At 46.2% G+C, this 17,126-nt stretch overlaps 1 protein-coding gene across 1 annotated transcript in view; it reads left to right on the forward strand.

The window, feature by feature from the left end:
* Window positions 1-1,238: 1,238 nt before the first annotated feature.
* MED24 (mediator complex subunit 24) overlaps window positions 1,239-17,126 on the forward strand; it is a 69,290-nt gene continuing 53,402 nt past the window's right edge. Inside the window, exons 1-7 of the mRNA XM_066587977.1 lie at window positions 1,239-1,297; window positions 2,872-3,010; window positions 4,390-4,472; window positions 5,943-5,981; window positions 11,021-11,094; window positions 12,248-12,471; window positions 13,669-13,780. Coding sequence (XP_066444074.1) covers window positions 2,881-3,010; window positions 4,390-4,472; window positions 5,943-5,981; window positions 11,021-11,094; window positions 12,248-12,471; window positions 13,669-13,780 — 662 coding nt within the window. The 5' untranslated portion in view covers window positions 1,239-1,297; window positions 2,872-2,880. The remainder of the gene's footprint in view (window positions 1,298-2,871; window positions 3,011-4,389; window positions 4,473-5,942; window positions 5,982-11,020; window positions 11,095-12,247; window positions 12,472-13,668; window positions 13,781-17,126) is intronic.

The following is a 17,126-nucleotide window of genomic DNA, read 5'->3' on the forward strand; positions in this document are numbered from 1 at the left end:
CCCGGGCTCGCCCCCTTCCCTCCCCGGGCTCGCCCCCTCTCCCCTTCCCTCCCCAGGCTCGCCCCCTTCCCTCCCCGGGCTCGCCCCCTCTCCCCTTCCCTCCCCAGGCTCGCCCCCTCTCCCCTTCCCTCCCCGGGCTCGCCCCCTCACCCCTTCCCTCCCCAGGCTCGCCCCCTCTCCCCTACCCTCCCCGGGCTCGCCCCCTCACTCCCCGGGCTCGCCCCCTCACTCCTACCCTCCCCGGGCTCGCCCCCTCTCTCCTTCCCGGCTCACCCCCTCACACCTTCCCTCCCTGTCCCCTCTCTCCTTCCCTTCCCGGCTCGCCCCCTCTCTCCTTCCCTTCCCGTCCCCTCTCTCCTTCCCTTCCCGGCTCGTCCCCTCTCTCCTTCCCTTCCCGGCTCGTCCCCTCCCTTCTCTTCTTCCCTCCCCGGCTCGCCCCCTCACACCTTCCCTCCCCGGCTCGCCCCCTCACACCTTCCCTCCCCGGCTCGCCCCCTCACACCTTCCCTCCCCGGCTAGCCCCCTCACACCTTCCCTCCCCGGCTAGCCCCCTCACACCTTCCCTCCCCGGCTAGCCCCCTCTCTCCTTCCCTTCCCAGCTCACCCCCTCACCCCTTCCCTCTGGCTTTTTTTACATGAAAATGCCTGGTATCTGTGGGGAATTCACATGGTGGGGAGCGCGATATGAGGCCATGAATCCCCTCCCCCATATCACACTCCCCTTTAATGTGAATTCCCCAAGGTGTTTTTATGTCAAAACCGCCTCACATCACTTCAGGGACATAGCCCTCCTCCGCCATGGCTGTCAGCCACAGTGGGGGAAGATCACAGAGTTTCTCATAGGTATAACACCATTCAAAACAACGGGGCTCATATTTGTGCGCGCTTTTGCCACCCGTGTGAAGGCAGCCTGATGCATGCGAAAGTGGCCTCCATGTACCTTCATAAGAGAACCTAGCAGAAGCCTATAGTCACTGGCGGCCATATACGATAGGATGGATATTTCACACTTTCTCCCTCATATTACATTAAAACAAGGAATTTTGCAGTTGAGCTCGTATAAAACAACTCGTCTTCCGTCGGCGGCGCCTCGTTCCTCCCTCAGGAAACCATATTTCTCCTCAGAACTGTAACCGCCTCACACCTACCCTTTTCCCGCCGATTCTCTGAGTCAAGAAACTACACCTCCCGAGATGCTTCGCGGCGCGGTTTGACGTCACTTTTCTGCGACTCAACCAATCTGCTTCCTAGGAAGGAGCCGTCGCATATTGGCGTTGTGATTGTGCTGTGATCGCAGGTAAGGAGGATGTTCTAATGGATGGGAAGGGGGACTTCTTATTATCTGTCATGACTTAATATGGAGATTACAGCTGTGTTACCGTAGGTGTCTTGTGAGACGTTCTCCATATAGAGTCCTCTGTCCCATCAGTAATGCTTCATCTTGCTCATATGTGGACTAATGATGCAGCTGATCACAGGAAGATCTTATAGAAGTGATCACTTAGTTGTGACTAGCCTTGATTAAAGCTCTCCTGCTGTTTTGTGTATACAGCTCCTATGCAGTGCTATGTGTTTCCATGGAGTGCTGCAGCCTCTTCAATCAGCTGATCGGTGGGGATTACAAGCCATGGACCCCCACCCCCATTGATGACCCATCCTCAGAATAGCTTAGTGCCGGAAACCCCCTTCAAGAAGTTGCTAGTTGACATTTTCTACACTCTTTAAAGGGACCCTGTCACCAAGTTTTCCCTATACAGTCCAGGTTCTGCACATTGTAGTGTGGATCATCTGTTTTCCATATCGCTATGTAATATTATGTGTAACCCCGGTACCGCTACAATCTTCTGAAGTTTTCCTGCGCTGTATAACAGCTCGCCCGTGAGCGTATGCTACCTCGTTTTACGTATGCAGTTTTGGCGCGTTTAATATGCAGTACTAACCTTACTTTCAATTCTGCCTCTCGCACACAGCACACAAAAAAAACTGTGACATGCACTATCTTGACGCATATTCCGAGCACATGCACGGCAAAATAGTGCATGGGGATTGTCGTTGCACAGCAACTATGCGTGCCGTTACGTTTTTGATAGACGGGCGTATTAATTTCTTTCCTTAGATGAAATCTCGCACATGCGCTATGGTGAAGCCTGCTGGCGCTCGCGCTCTGGCGTTATTCTTCACTTGCTGGAGCCTGGTATGCACGCACTTGGACAGCCATTAATCGCAGGGTCACCTAATCTCAAACACCGTCTGGCGCTTAAAGCTTCTCCCCCTATCTGCTGCCTTGATCCGGTGATCACTGCAATGGTAGTGTTAGTTGGTATTGAGCAGCGGATGGCGTCAGATGACCCTGCGAGTGATGGTCGTCTAGGCGAACGCACACCAGGATCCTGGGGTCACAGCTGGTACCGGAGAACGCTAATGTGGAAGCACGGGCAGAGAAAGCAGATTAATATCCCTGTCCGTCAATATCGCAGGGCATGTCTGTGCAAGAAAAATCGGACCCTTTTCATTTTGCACGCGCCTCAGCGCAACGTTTTACGCACTGATCAAGACTTATGATCAACCTTATTACTTGCAGAGATTGTATTGTGTAAGGTGGGATCCCCCCGAGGAACTACAACAGAGGGTCGTCTGATGCTGAGTACTTTTTAACTCACATCTGCGCTTTACTGAGCACTTCATTCCAGTGTTAGTGATGGCTGACAACCAAAGCGGTTACCACTGCTTGGAACATACTTGTGCCGCTTTGTCCTCGTCCAGTCGCTATGTCTGCTTCCAGTATAAGGCGTTCTGGTGGCCTGATTTATGTAAATGGTAGAGAAGAGCTGCTCGCTGCGTCCGTATCATCTTGTCCTTTCTTTTTGACAGCATTGTAAAATGAAGTTGGTGAACTTGAAGCAGGCCATTCTGCAGGCCTGGAAGGAGCGATGGAGCGATTACCAATGGGCTATCAACATGAAGAGATTCTTCCCCAAGGGAGTTACTTGGGACATCTTGAACTTAGCAGGTTAGTGAAAGGGTTAACCTGCCAGAAACATTTACCACCTGACCTACCCACAGCGTAGGGGATAAATGTATGACGGCTGGGACCCCGGGACCCCTGGGTCCGCTCAATAAATGGTGTGGTGGTCTGCATGCATGTGGTGGTTTTGGGATTTCCATGAACACTTTTCAAAAACCACCACTTTTTCCCGCCCACATGGCCTCGTGAAGTCGTGTTTTTTTGCGTGAAATTATTAATTTTTTCTTTGCATCGCTGCATTCAAAGTCCCATAATTTTTTTCCATGGACAGAGTTCAATGAGGGCTTATTTTTTCTCTGATGAGGTATAGTTTTGATTGGTACCATGTTGGGGTACATATGGCTTTTTTGATCACTTTTATTGCATTTTTTTGGAAGGCAAAATGAAGAAAATAAGCATTTTGGATCCGTTTATTAGCTTTTGTATCTACAGTTTTTGCCATGCAGTATACTAGTGTGTTCAATTTAATGCATGGGTCGTCATAGATGCAATTTTTTTTAAGGGGTGAAAGTGTGCAAAGAAGGGTTTGTTTTTTTTGTTTTTTTTTGTTACTATTTTTTTACCTTCACTTTTTTCGTATTTTTTTTTTGTTATGTCCCGTTAGGGAAGACTTCTGTATTGCAATGCATGATCGCTTACAATAGTGATCAAAGGCCATGGCAGCCCTTGACACATGTGTGAACCCTTTACATGTCATGATCTACATTGATCGCTGCATGTAATGGGTTAACATTGGGGATCAGTATTCTCACCAATCCTTGCTGTTGCAGCAGTAGGCCAGCTGTCAGTCACAGTCGGCTCCCGCTGTGGATGGTGTGGGCTCAGCTTCTGAGCCCATGCCATACACATGATGAAAGTTTATGTACTGTTGTGTTAATTGACCCCCAGCCAGGACATAAACATATGGCATTCAGGGGGTTAAAGGAGTTTTTTCCACAAAGGGCATGCGTATCAACAGGGTAGAGGAAAAATATATGCTCACTGAAATCCCTACTGATTATTAGAATGGGGGGGGGGGGGGCGTCTGAGGTCCACCGCAGCACATGACCATGGTGAGTAGGCGTATGAATGGTGCAGTAGTAAAACATGTGTTTGCTACTACTCCATTCAAATGTTACGGGGCTAACTGAGATAACAGAACACAGGTTCTGATCACCAGCAGCAGCCGGACCCCCGTCTATTAACTGGTCCCTGCTGTAGAGTCTACAAGCTGTGTATACCTTATTAAGAGGAACAGATTGTTATAAGCATTACAAATGCTTCCGATTTTACGGATCTGCAAGATATTTTATTTATTTATATATTTTTAGAAGGTATCGCTAAGTTGTTTGTGGTTTGGCTTTTTTTTTTTGTCCTCCCTACAGAAGCCCTTTTAGATCAAGCCATGATCGGACCTGCGCCCAACCCTCTCATCCTCTCCTATCTCAAGTACGCCATCAACTCTCAGGTATGTCACTTCAATCCAATCTCAGCGCCCAAATACCAGTGCAGCAGATCAATTTGGTGTCCTCCAGATAATTGCAGTCGTCTCCTTGGGCCTCAGGAAGTAATGGCGGCACGCTCCGTCTGAACGTTCATTTCTAGCCTTTGTTTATGTCTGATTTAATGTCGGATTAGAGAATTGCCATCTCATTCAATCAATGCATGTAAAGATCTCCAGCTCGTTTCTTACAGAACTGCCAAAAATCCACCAGAGTCCCGTTGTATATGTGTAATTACATTAAACCGCTTATCTATCCATTGCTCAGTTTTATGAATAGATAAATTGTATTACTCTTAGTAAATATGGAGTCAGTACTTCAACACTTACCCATCATAAGACGTCTGAAGGTGTCCTGCGGCATCTGTCACCAAGACGTTAGCAGCAAACCTGTAAGCTGTGAGGAGGCCTCCATGGATCGGACTCGTTTTTTCAGCACATTCCACAGATGCTTGATCGGACTGAGATCTGGGGAATTTGGAGGACAAGTCATCACCTTGATCTCTTTGTCAGGTTCTTCAGACCATTTCTGAGCAATTTTTGCATTGTGGCCACAGGTGCATGATCCTGCTGATAAAGGACACTGTCAATAGGGAACACCGCTGCCATGGTGGGATGTATTAGGTCTGTCCAATAATTAGGTAGGGGGGTACATGTCACATGATGCCAGGACACAAGGTTTTCAGCAGAACATCGCCCAGAGTATCATACTTCCTCCGCCACCTGGTCTTCCCATAGGGCATCCTGATGCCATCTCTTCCCCAGGTGAGTGATGCACACCCCCAGCCGTCCACATGATGTAAAGGAGAACATCATTCATCAGACCAGGCCACAATGGTTGAGCTGTAATGCTCACATGCCCATTGTAGGCAGTTTTGGCAGTGGATAGGAGTCACCATGGCCACTCTGACCGGTCTGCGGCACGCATTAAGCTATGATGCCCTGTGTGATCTGACACCTTTCTGCCATTAGTAACTTTTTGAGCACTTTGTCCTACAGTAACTCCTATGCATCAATGAGCCTTGGGCACTCATGACTCTGTCATCGGTTCACCGGTTGTCCTTTCTGGAACCACTTCAGTCGATACTAACCACTACGTACTAGAAACATCCCAGAAGACCTGCCATTTTAGAGATGCCATGACCCAGTTGACTAGTTGCCACAAGTTGGCCCTTGTCATATGATACTTGCACTTGTCTGTTTTTCCCACTTCCAGTACATCAACTACAAGAATTGACTGATCACCCGCTGCCTAATATATCCCACCCCATGACAAGTGCTGTTATTTGTGCAGTTCAGTGGTTGATCGATGTATGTGTATACCTTGTGTAATATATGTCTATTGTACAGTAAAAGGGAGCTGAACGTTGCACATGCCTCTTATAGATATGTTATAGTACAAAAGCTTTACACTAAACTTGCCTGACTTTTCTTTAGATGGTGTCGTACGCTACAGTCCTGACAGCGATCAGTAAGGTATGCTATACAGCTTGATTCATGTAGTGTCCATGATTTTATTGGGGGTCATGTAGAAAACGCATGATTCCTGTAAGACTGTAGGACTCGGCTAATATTAAATAAGCCACCAATACTGTCGATTCATGGAAGATCTGAGGGTGTCCATCAGATAGCTCCTCAATATCAGATCGATTGAGTTGCAGCTCCTCGGCGATCAGCTGTTATCCAACTCATTGTCACTGTGGTCCGAGCCGAAAGCTCACAGCTCCATACAGATTGCAACGACCTGGGATGGATTTGCATTGAATTCGATGGCTGCTGTGCCTGCATTGCCAACCCCGGGCCATTGCAATACGTATGGAGCTGTCTGCTTTAGGCTCTGTCCATACTGACACGGACTTAAGAACAGCTGATCGCAAGTTTATCACTAGACCACCATAGTTCAATCAGAAGAGATCCTACCACAAGGATCGATCATTAGAGCACCAGCAAAGCCCGATGCCGCTTCTCTCCAGACAGCTCCGTCTTCTTTTCCCAGGCGTCCAAATGGATGCCCGTCAGTTCTTAGAATGAAAGGTCTACAGTCCTTGTTTAGTAGTCTATCCTCTTCAAAGTTTTGCTTGCTCGGTAGCTTTCTCTGCTACCAACGCAACCCTATTCACGCGCAGCGACCTCAAAACAATTGCCTGTAAGGGAAAGCGTTGAAGGAACTTCTGTCCCGCCAGTATCTTGTTTCACGGAGGTCTCGAAGTTGCTTGGCTGAGCATCTTTTGCCCTTCATTTTAGTGATCGCTGGGGGTCTTAGTACTTGAACTACCACCGAACAAAACTTCTGACGGATCACCATGACACATTAGAAGTCTTCCGAAAGTTTAGTTACCATTTACATCGAATGGGGGCAGGCCTTCTATCAGGACCCTTCTTTTTAACCAGTGCAGAGATCAGCGCTATCTCATCAATAGGGAGCGACAATACTTTTTGGAAGCCTTAGGGTGGCTTTACATGGGATGACTGTCACCTGCTTAAATCCGACAGCTTTCAAAAGAGCGCTATGGTTGTTCAGTAAATGGAGGTGGAGTGCGCCGAAGATCTTTTCTAGCCGCTTACCTCCATTCAGAGTGAACAGGCAGTCATTCTTAGATGAATGACTGCTTGTTTAAACGGGACGTTATGAAGGTCGCTTGTTTTTAAGGTGAGCTAAAAGCCCAGCGACCCCACCAAGTGATCAGTTCGTGCTCACTTCCCTTGTCAGGTCAGTGTGTTTACGTGGGACGACAATTGCCCAAAATAACTTTTGAGGAATTACTTGGGTAACGATTGGCCTGTGTAAAGCCCCCTTAGGTTGTGTTCACACTTGCATTCTTTCATTCTGCCATGGTTTCTATCATAAATGCTGGAAAAAAAGTCCAAACTACAAGTTTCACCAAGTCCGGTTCTTCTCTTTTTTTCCCCTTGGATGTGAGCAGAAGCCGCCACACATGCGCAGTGGTTTTTTTGTTTGAACTCCTGCTTTCCCACAGAAGCCACAGCCATCTGCAATTCAGTTGTGGACGGGCCACGGATCGGACGTCTTCCATTGACTTCAATGGAAGCCGTCTGTATGCGATCCACAGTGAAATAGAGCATGCTGCGATTTCACACCACCACCACCTTCCACTTGCGGACACCCATGTATACCTATGGGCGGCTTGATTTGCGGATCTTCCGCGCATCAGATCCACCTGAGGATATTGGGTATAAGTTTGGAAGCCCAAGAGGCTCCATAGTGTGAATTCTTGACACCCATTGCTGGAAGCACATGGTGTAATTACACAACCTCTCCGCATTCTATGGAGGAGATATACATGGGGGATAGTCATATCCGGAGTAACGGCGTTCCTTGGTGGACAGAGACATTCCTGAGGGTCCGGAGCGGCTTCCACACCGCCCAAAGTTTGGGCATTCACTAAATTTAGTCTGAGAACGGCTTAACTTAAATAAATCCCATAACTCCATTACTGGTTTCTGTTTGGGGTCTCAGTTTTTCCATCTCAAGTAAACCAGTCGGGATTGAAGATGAAGTGCGCGGTCTGAGCGGGGGTATCTGTCATACAGACAGGAGACTGTTTTTCGCTTGTACAAAGAAACCTTGGCCGGTCGGAGGCAAATGAGGACTGCGTGTTTAGACTCTTCTGTATACATTTACATATACATAATATCGCTCTCTAGTCGCCTCGCCTCCAGAGCGGAAAAAAAATCAAGTCTCTCGCTGAGAAACGCAAATATTTACATTAGCGGAAGAAATCTGGTCCGCAGAGAGGGAGATGTATGTACCAGGAATTTAACCCCGTAGGGTCTGCGGCTAGCGGCGAGCAGACGTTAGGTGGGGTTTTCCATAATGAAAAGTTATATAGGGAAATATACATTTTTGTGGTCAGGAAGGCAGAGCAGAAATGACATGAGAGCGAACTTATGTTTAGCTTTGGAATGGGAAATGGAGACGGCTAACTAGACCGTATGGAGGAAGCATAAGGAATGGAAAAAAATGTGATCTGCTGCCTGTGAATCCTTAGTGGTTGCGAAACTACAAGTTTCACCATGCTCTGATAGCAGAAGGTTGGTATGGTATGCTGGGACTTGTAGTTTTGCAACAAATGGATTGCTATTAGAATCCTGATTTAAGGGGGTTTTCTTTCAATTGACTATTGATGACCTATCCTCAACATAGATCATGAATTGTTGATCAGTGGGGGACCGCCGCTCTGGATTCTCGACAATCAGCTGATTGAAGTGCCAGCCGCTGTCGCTTCAGTCTATACTAGACACAGCGCCGTACATTGTGTAGTGGCTGTACCTGGTACTGCAGCTAAATCCCATTATTTGAGTGGGTCTGAGTTATTCTTAGGCTTATTCTTCACATACCTGGGAAGAGGATGTCGCGCTCCTTGAGCGCTGTAATCTCTTCAGACAATTGATCGGTGGGGATCCTGAATTGCGCACACCATCTATCAACAATTGATGACATATCCTATGGATAGGCCATCAATAGTTTAGTGGTGGAAAACCCCTTTAATTAAATTTCTTATTAAAGGGGTTGTTTCGAGATAGATATTGGTGGTTTATCCCTTGACTGCCAAAGTCCAATCAGCAGGGAACTGACCACAGGGACCCCCAACAATTATTGGAGCGCCAGCCAAGCCCTGTGCCGCTTCTCTCCAGACAGCTCCGATCTAATTTTTCCCGGCAACCACATGGTCAGCCACTGAGTATAATAAGCAAAGCTGACAGAATTCTATCAATCATTCTGGGGGTCACAGTAGCCGGACCCCTGATATTTACACATTGTTAGTATATTATAGTGGTATGGCAGCAATGTCTATCCTAAGACAGCCCCTGTTAGGAGCATTGCTATAGAAAACTCACTGTCTTTGAATTACACTTCTCCTTCATGGTCCTCAATAAGTGACAACAGGAAATGGCCACCGCTACAGTGCCCCTAGTGGTTGTCAACCGGCTTTTCCACACTTTTGAACTGCTATCCTACCTAGTTATTAAATGATATATCTCCTCTCTTCATCCCAAATGATTGTATAACCTGGCAGATCTGACATTCGGCAGTATGGGCTAACTGGTTGGTGGTTGGCCGTCATTACAACTCCTCTAGTTGTTTTACCAAACTCTTAAAGGAGTTGTAGTAGTAATAATAATGTCATTGTGTTTCTTAAAGCAGCCTATGCAAATATATGTATGTATATATTCGTATATCCACCTTCATAGAAAATAGCTAGCAGTGTAATGGTTAACTGGTTCATTCCTATGCTGCTATCCTGAAATACACTCCTACGCAGGTTCTAAAAGGTCCTGAGATGTGTTTCTCATGAGAAAGACCTGTGATGCCCAGCGCTCATAAGCAGGGGGGCTACTTCTTATCTCAAGTCTTGGATTCCTCAGTCCAGGCAGAGATATTAATAGTCTATTCTAGTTGCGTTTCCTGTAAATTACGTGTTCACATAGCGCCATACACCTGGGGCGTAAACATATGTTAATCAGCAGCGTCGTTACATACTAGGCCAATCATGAGTTGTTGGGAGGGGTATGCATGTAATTGGTGCGTCATATTCAGTATAACTGTATTGTACTTCCTTACAATAAACCAGAAGGGTATGGGGGCTCAAGGGGAATACCCTTGAGTTCAAATACATATATTCATGCATGAAGCTTCTCATATAACCGATTTGGAGCAAACCAGTGAAATCTTCCGGAATATGATTTATTCCTATAACCGAGTTGTCCCACCAAAATAAGTTATCCCCCATCCACAAGTAAGAGAATAACTATCTGATCGATAGGGATCTGACTATTGAAACCTCCATGGATCATGAGAAAGGGAGTCCTGGAGGTTCTCAAACGAGTGGAGCAATAGTCACGTATGCGCACTGCCACTCCATTCATTTCAGTGAATCTGCCAGTGTTAGCCAAGTTCAGGCACTCCATTATCTCTGACAGTCCCATTGAAAAAAATGGAGTGTCGGCAAGCATATTCAAACACGGTTCCATTAATTTGGGGACCTTGGAGACCCCTGTTATCATGGCCGACGGGGGTCCCAGTAGTCAGATAGGTATCCCCTTTCCTGTGGGTAGGGGGTGACTTCTTTTCGTGGGACAACACTTCTAAGCAACATATCTCCATAGTAGTGGAGCCTTATGGGAGTGGAAGAATTATTACTGCATGCCCAAGCATATTTAATGTTCAGGGGGTGATAACGGGTGACAGGTGTGTTGAAAGGCTTGGTGCATATTAGCTAATTTGGGGGTTTGTGTCGTCCTTTTATTCAGCACACAGCCCCATTATAACCTATTGGGCCATACTTATGGATGTTTTTCACACGAACCCATGGTCTGAATAGAGGACATACCAATGCATGTGAACTTGGACGCAAATCGCACTTACGGCTAGTGTGCATCTAGCCAAAGGAGGAGTTCTTTCCATCTTTCCAGTGGGGAATAGACATACTATATGATGATAATGACTTGTTATCGTGTGATAATGACTTCTTATCTCCTTATTTTCTCTCTAGTTCGATGACTTCTCTAGAGAGCTCTGTATCCAGTCTCTGCTGGAGATCATGGACATGTTCTGTGATAATCTCAGGTAACTTCTGATGACCCTGGAGATGAGCTGTCGGTAATATTAGGTCCCATTCATACTTGGTGTGACCGATACCATACCAAAATCCATGTCAAACCCACCCATAATCTGCCTGGGGTGCAAACCCCTTCACAAGCATCGGGAAACTTCTGCGAAAATAAGTTTGCGTAAAGAACTGCGCTCTTTCCAAAATCGGACGATGCAAGACTTTTCTTCACAAGGCATTATACAGTCCACAAACAGGTGAAGGTTTTAGTCCTAAGACCTTCTTCAGGATAGTCTCACTGGCCGGTAATTGCTAAACATTCTACCTGTATATGGGACGCTTATGCTGCAAGATAACTTGGAAAAGTTGAGGGTTCGCCCCATGGAATTACAATGGAGCTAATCCTTGGGAGGATCTGTGGCTTTTGAAACTGCAAATCCGCAGCAGAAATCCAACGATGCTCCACTAGTATATACTACACTGTAAAAGTGATCAAACAATTGCAAGTTCAAGTCCCCCATAGTGACAAAAAAAATCATGCAAGAATAAGTAAAATTATTTTTTTAATTATTAGAAAAAATAAGTTTTAACCCCCCCCCCCCTTTTTTTCCAAATCATCACATAAAATAAATAAAAATTGGTATTGCTGCACCCATTGTAGTCTATTTTATTAAAATATCACATTTTTAATCCCACATGACAAACACCATTAAAATAAACAATCCCTGAATTGCGCTTTTTTAGTCACCCAGAGGCCAAGACAAAAATTGATTTAAAAAATGATCGAAAAATTGTATGTATCCCAAAATATTATCAATGAAAACTACAGGTCACCTCGCAAAAAACAAGCTGCACCGATGGAAAAATAAGAAAGTTATGGGGTTGAAAATGGCAGCAGGAAACTTTTTTTTTTTTTTTTTTAAGTGTGGGGTTGGTAATGAAAAAAACAAAAAAAAAGAGCTGCAGTGGGAAGGGGTGACGGGTTTCACTGACGTCTCCCAGCTTCACCTGACTCCTGATTGGTCTATCCACCTAGTTATGACATTTAGAGATTTTCCTACAGGTCTGACACTTTTCCATTCAGGAGCCTGGGAATCTGAGATGCTTGTGATCTCTTGCTTGCGGGTACACCTTGCAGTACCTGTGTCTTATAGATGTCTTCTGTTGCAGCTGTCATGGAAAAGCAGAAGAGTGTCTAAGTCTATGCCGGGCCTTAATGAATGCTGTAAACTGGCTATTACGAGGCTCGGCCTTCTATGTGGAGAAGTTGAAGGAAGTTTTGGATCCCGTGACTGGAGAAAGTAACCTGTCGATGTGTTTGAAGAGGCTCGAGGCCATCCTCAGTAGTACCAAGAACAGGGCTGTCATCCACATAGCCAAGCTTGAGGAACCAGGTAAGTATATACCTAAGCGTTATTTGGCGTCTGAGGGTGTAGAGCACTTTATGGGGGTCCAAGAAGCACCCAGCTATCTCAGGCAGTCCCACTGACATGAATGGAGCAGCAGTGTGCATATTCGGATGCCGCTCTATTAAAGAACCTCCTCAGTGCAAGGGTTGTAGTGAAGAGGAGAGGGGAACAAGAGACCTCTGGTCCCATCAGTGAGACCTTCACCAATCAGACATTTATCACAACCTATGGATAGATATAAATATTGGTTCTGGCACATACCCTTTAACTCCCCTTGTAATGGCACTCTAGGGTAATTGAACACTTGCCTCCATGTTTCCCTACAGATACAGCAAGGGGCTAATATAAGAAATATAAAAAGTAGAGAACTCCTTTAAACGGCTATACCGTCCTGTAGAATATCACCTACCGAATGGATAAATGCTATACTGGTGTTGGTGGGACCGCTGAGACCCCGCGGTCTCCAGGATGGGTGACTTCGCTCCCCTGTTGCAGTGCACAGCTATGTTTGTCGTTGCTGTAGGATTTGAGTGGAGCAGCAGAACGCATTCAGACTTTCCCCAGCCGCAGTCATCTGTTCTGGCAATCAGTGGGGGTCATGGTGGTCAAAATCCAACTAATCTAGCATTTCAGCAGGCTAGAATAGCCCTTAAAAGAGTTTTAGAGGTTTCCTTAGTAATTTTGAAATCCCTTGCACTAGAGTTGAGCGAACGTACTCTGGCGAGCTTGATACTCGTTCTAGTATTAGCATACTCGATGGCGCTCGCTACTCGAGCGAGCATCACGCCGTGTTCGACCCTGCCCCAGTTCTGGTCCCTTCCCGCTGCGAAGCTGCGCACATCAATGCTAGTTTGTGGGTTTGTGGCTGGCTTGGGGGGAGAGAGAGAGACACACGAAAATGCTCGAGTCTCCCATTGAAGTCAATGGGGTTCGTTACTCGAATAGAGCTCTCGAATTTTAACGAGGACCCAAGCATTTTGGTGCTCGCTCATCTCTACTTTGCACTTATGGGAAAGCTTCGACCTCTGAAGACCAAGTAATCTTTATTCAAGCCCAATAGTCGCCGTCACTCATCTCCGTATCAGAGCAGTAATGTCTTCTAGATCAGGGTACTTGCGCCGGGCCATACTCTCTAGCTGGCAGATATGTCATATCTTGTTATCGTGTTGTCTTGACTCGTAGCCTCCTGGGCATCCGTGGAACAATCATTGCAACGACTTGTCGACTGCATAAATCTCCTTCCCAGTGTTCAGCTGCGGAGCAAAGCCGAAGATTGCATCTCACTAATCCGGAGGTATGGCCTTGTCTGCCGTGATCATTGTACTGGATGTATAGTATGGTTCGGGGTGACGACTTAATACATTTTTCCTCTTGTATTTTGAAAACAGTGAATATCTTGTATGTGTGATTTCCAAAGTCTGTATAGTAGTCATGATAACCAAAGAACGTCCCAGAGTTATAGATCTGCTAGGCTTATATGCAGGGGGATTCAAAAAGAATAGTGCAGAAGTCAGGCTCATTTCTTCATACATGGAGTGACATCCAACAGCCAGAAAGACAAGAATAGATAGAGGATCTCTTCAGGTTTGTAACGCACCTTACAGATGTTGGCTGTGGACACCGTTGGTGAAGCAGCAGATGTCATGTTGTCGGCCAGTTCTGCCCCGGCGTGTCCTGGTACATACTCTGTTAGCAATTCCACTGCAGCGGAGAGGCGTTGTCTTGGGCCGTCTAGAGTCACCAGTGGCGCCCACATTGAACTTCATGAGATGCATTAAAATCTTGAAGAGTTCTTCTATCATTTCATATCATTCTGGCTTTTGGATGTCAACTCATGCAAGAAGAGATCAGATTTACTTTTGCGCCATTCTTTTTGAATCGCTCTGTATAGTACTTGCTGTCGACTGACAAGCATATAGAAATGTTATATAAGGGGGGGGGGGATACTTTTTTTGTGTTTTGTTTATTTTACCTCTCCAAACAAGGCAATAAAAGTGATCAAAAAAGCCATGTGTACCCCAAAATGATACCACTAAAAACTATAACTCCTCATGCAAAAAACAAGCCCTCGCAGAGCTCGCCATACAGAAAGGAAGCCCGCACATGGTCATGTCGACGGGAAAATAAAGTTATGGCTTTTGGAAAGTGGAGATGAAAATCATCACGTCCCTTAGTCCGAAATAGTCCGTGTCCTAAAGGGGTTAATACAAGAGGTATATCATAGGCTGGACTCTAACTGATGTAAGGAATGCTGCGGATTCCAACAGCCATTGAGACTGCAGCACTCACATAACTGCACTGAAGAGACATTCGTCCTTCTTTATTTGCTTCCAAGACAAGTATTGGCATATCTGGCTAAGATGCAGAAAAAAAACTTACTTCAACTCTGAACAACAGACATTTCCTAATTAATGAGGCATGTCTCTGCTCAGTGATCCAAATGGAGTATATTAAAGGGATTTTCTGGGACTTTAATATTTGACTTATCGTTGGGGTAGGTCGTCCAAATCAGATCTGACTCTCAGCACCCCCGCCAGCCAGTTGTATGATGGGGCCATGGTCCTCAGGCTAGCGCTGCGTCCTCTTCATTGTTTATGAAGCTGGGTACTATACATTTTGTAGCGGCTATACCTAGTATTACAGCACAGTCCCATCCACTTGAATAGGGCTGAGCGGAAGAAAGACCGATGAACGTGATGTTGGAGGCTAGGAAAGAAATACCAAAGCCCCTTCAAATAACTGATCTGCAGGGGTGCTGTGAATCGGACCCTAACAGATCTAATAGTGATGACCTATCCTAATAAGTAGTGTCATCAGTATTTAAGTCTTGGATATCCCTTTAATGGGTAGCAATCCAGCAAAACCTGGACGGGTGTGGAGGGACCCTTTGGGTGACTTAATGACAAGTAAAGCAGAAGCATCACAAGAAGCTAATATGGCTAACTATGATAAGTGTCAAAAACTACTTCTGGTCTCAGAAACTGAAGGGGAGGGGATTTTGGAAAATAAAACCTGAGTTTATACGAGGGGCTGCTGATAAGTCTTTGGCTTTACCCAGAAAGAAACGAGATAGGAAGATGAAACTTTACGTTTCTTCCACATACTCTCCACTGATGCCAGCACACTTCTTACATCGGGATTCCAAGTTCTGTAAGCCTTGCAAAAAGAAGGATTTCGGTTGTGCCTCAAACCAGTCATCCGTCGCAGCCATGGCATCAGACATGGTGTGGAATTTGGTGCCCTTAAGGTGTTTCTTCAGGTTTGGAAACAGATGATAGTCGGAGGCAGCTAGATCTGGTGAATAAGGTGGGTGGTCAACCAGCTGGAAGCCTAGCTCCACCAGTTTTGCCGTGGTTGCTTGTGCCGTGTGAGCGGAGGCGTTGTCTTGCAGGAACAAGATTCCTTTGGACAGCTTGCCGCACCTTTTGGCCTTCAGAGCTGCCTTCAATTGGTCCAAAAGTTCAATGTAATACCTTGCATTGATGGTGGAACCATTTTGAAGGTAGTCCACTAGCAGCACGCCCTCCTTATCCCAGAACACAGACGCCATCACCTTAGTGGCTGAACTTCTTTGGGTGAGGAGATCCACTGTGCCTCCACTCTTCTGACTGCTCCTTGGTTTCAAGGTCATACAAATAAATCCAGGTCTCATCCATAGTGACCAGCCGATCCAGGAAGTTCTTATCAGTCCGGAAACGCTGACAAATGGAGCGGGAAGTTCTCACTCACATGCTTTTTGATCTGTTGTCAAACATTTGGGGACCCACTTTGCCGATAGCTTCTTCATGTTCAAATGTTCATGGATAATGACACAAACACGTTCACCAGAAATCCCCATGATGGCCGCTATTCCTTTGGCTGACATTGGCCGATTCTCCAGTATGAGGTTGTGCACAGCATCGACGATCTACGGAACAAGAACCTCTCTCGGTCGTCCAGGAGGTTCCTCATCATTGGTGCTGAAGTGGCCTGTTTTAAATTTAGCAACCCAGTTCTTAACTGTAGACTATGAAGGGCATTGATCCCCCAATGTCTGCCACATATCACCATGAATGTCCTTCGCGGACTTTCCTTGCAGAAACAAGAATTTTATCACTCCTCTGCTCTCATTTGCTGTGAATATCGCCTTAGACTCCGCCATTGTGTTTTCCTGCGTGCCGAGATCACTGTTGCCATAAGCTACAAACACAAAATTTTGAAAACATATATTAGGCACATAAGTAGAGATGTGCGAGCACGCTCGGTAAAGGCAGATACTCCGCTCTTCTCGAGTAACTGCATACTCGTCCGAGCAAATGCGGGGGGGGGGGAGAGTGAGAGAGAGATCATTTGACTACCTAATCCCTAGAATGCATTGGTAATGTAAGACTTATATGTGTACTATACCTGCTATTTGATTGGCCAGCCCTGATCACATGAGCAGCTCTGGCTAATTGGAGAGCAGTACAATGTGCATTAGGTGGTTGGCGTAGTCCTCTGGGACGGCCGGAACAGCAGATCAGAGAAGAACAACTGCTGGTAATTTACCCAACTCGCCCTCCGGTCCCGGGACAGAATTTTATCCCCAAACCGGAGGGTCCTTTAATCAGGGGACTAATATCAACTGTTTGCAAAAAGCTGAGTAATATCCTGGCACTGAA

This window comes from Eleutherodactylus coqui, chromosome 13 (genome assembly GCF_035609145.1).
Source record: "Eleutherodactylus coqui strain aEleCoq1 chromosome 13, aEleCoq1.hap1, whole genome shotgun sequence".
NCBI classification, from domain to species: domain Eukaryota; kingdom Metazoa; phylum Chordata; class Amphibia; order Anura; family Eleutherodactylidae; genus Eleutherodactylus; species Eleutherodactylus coqui.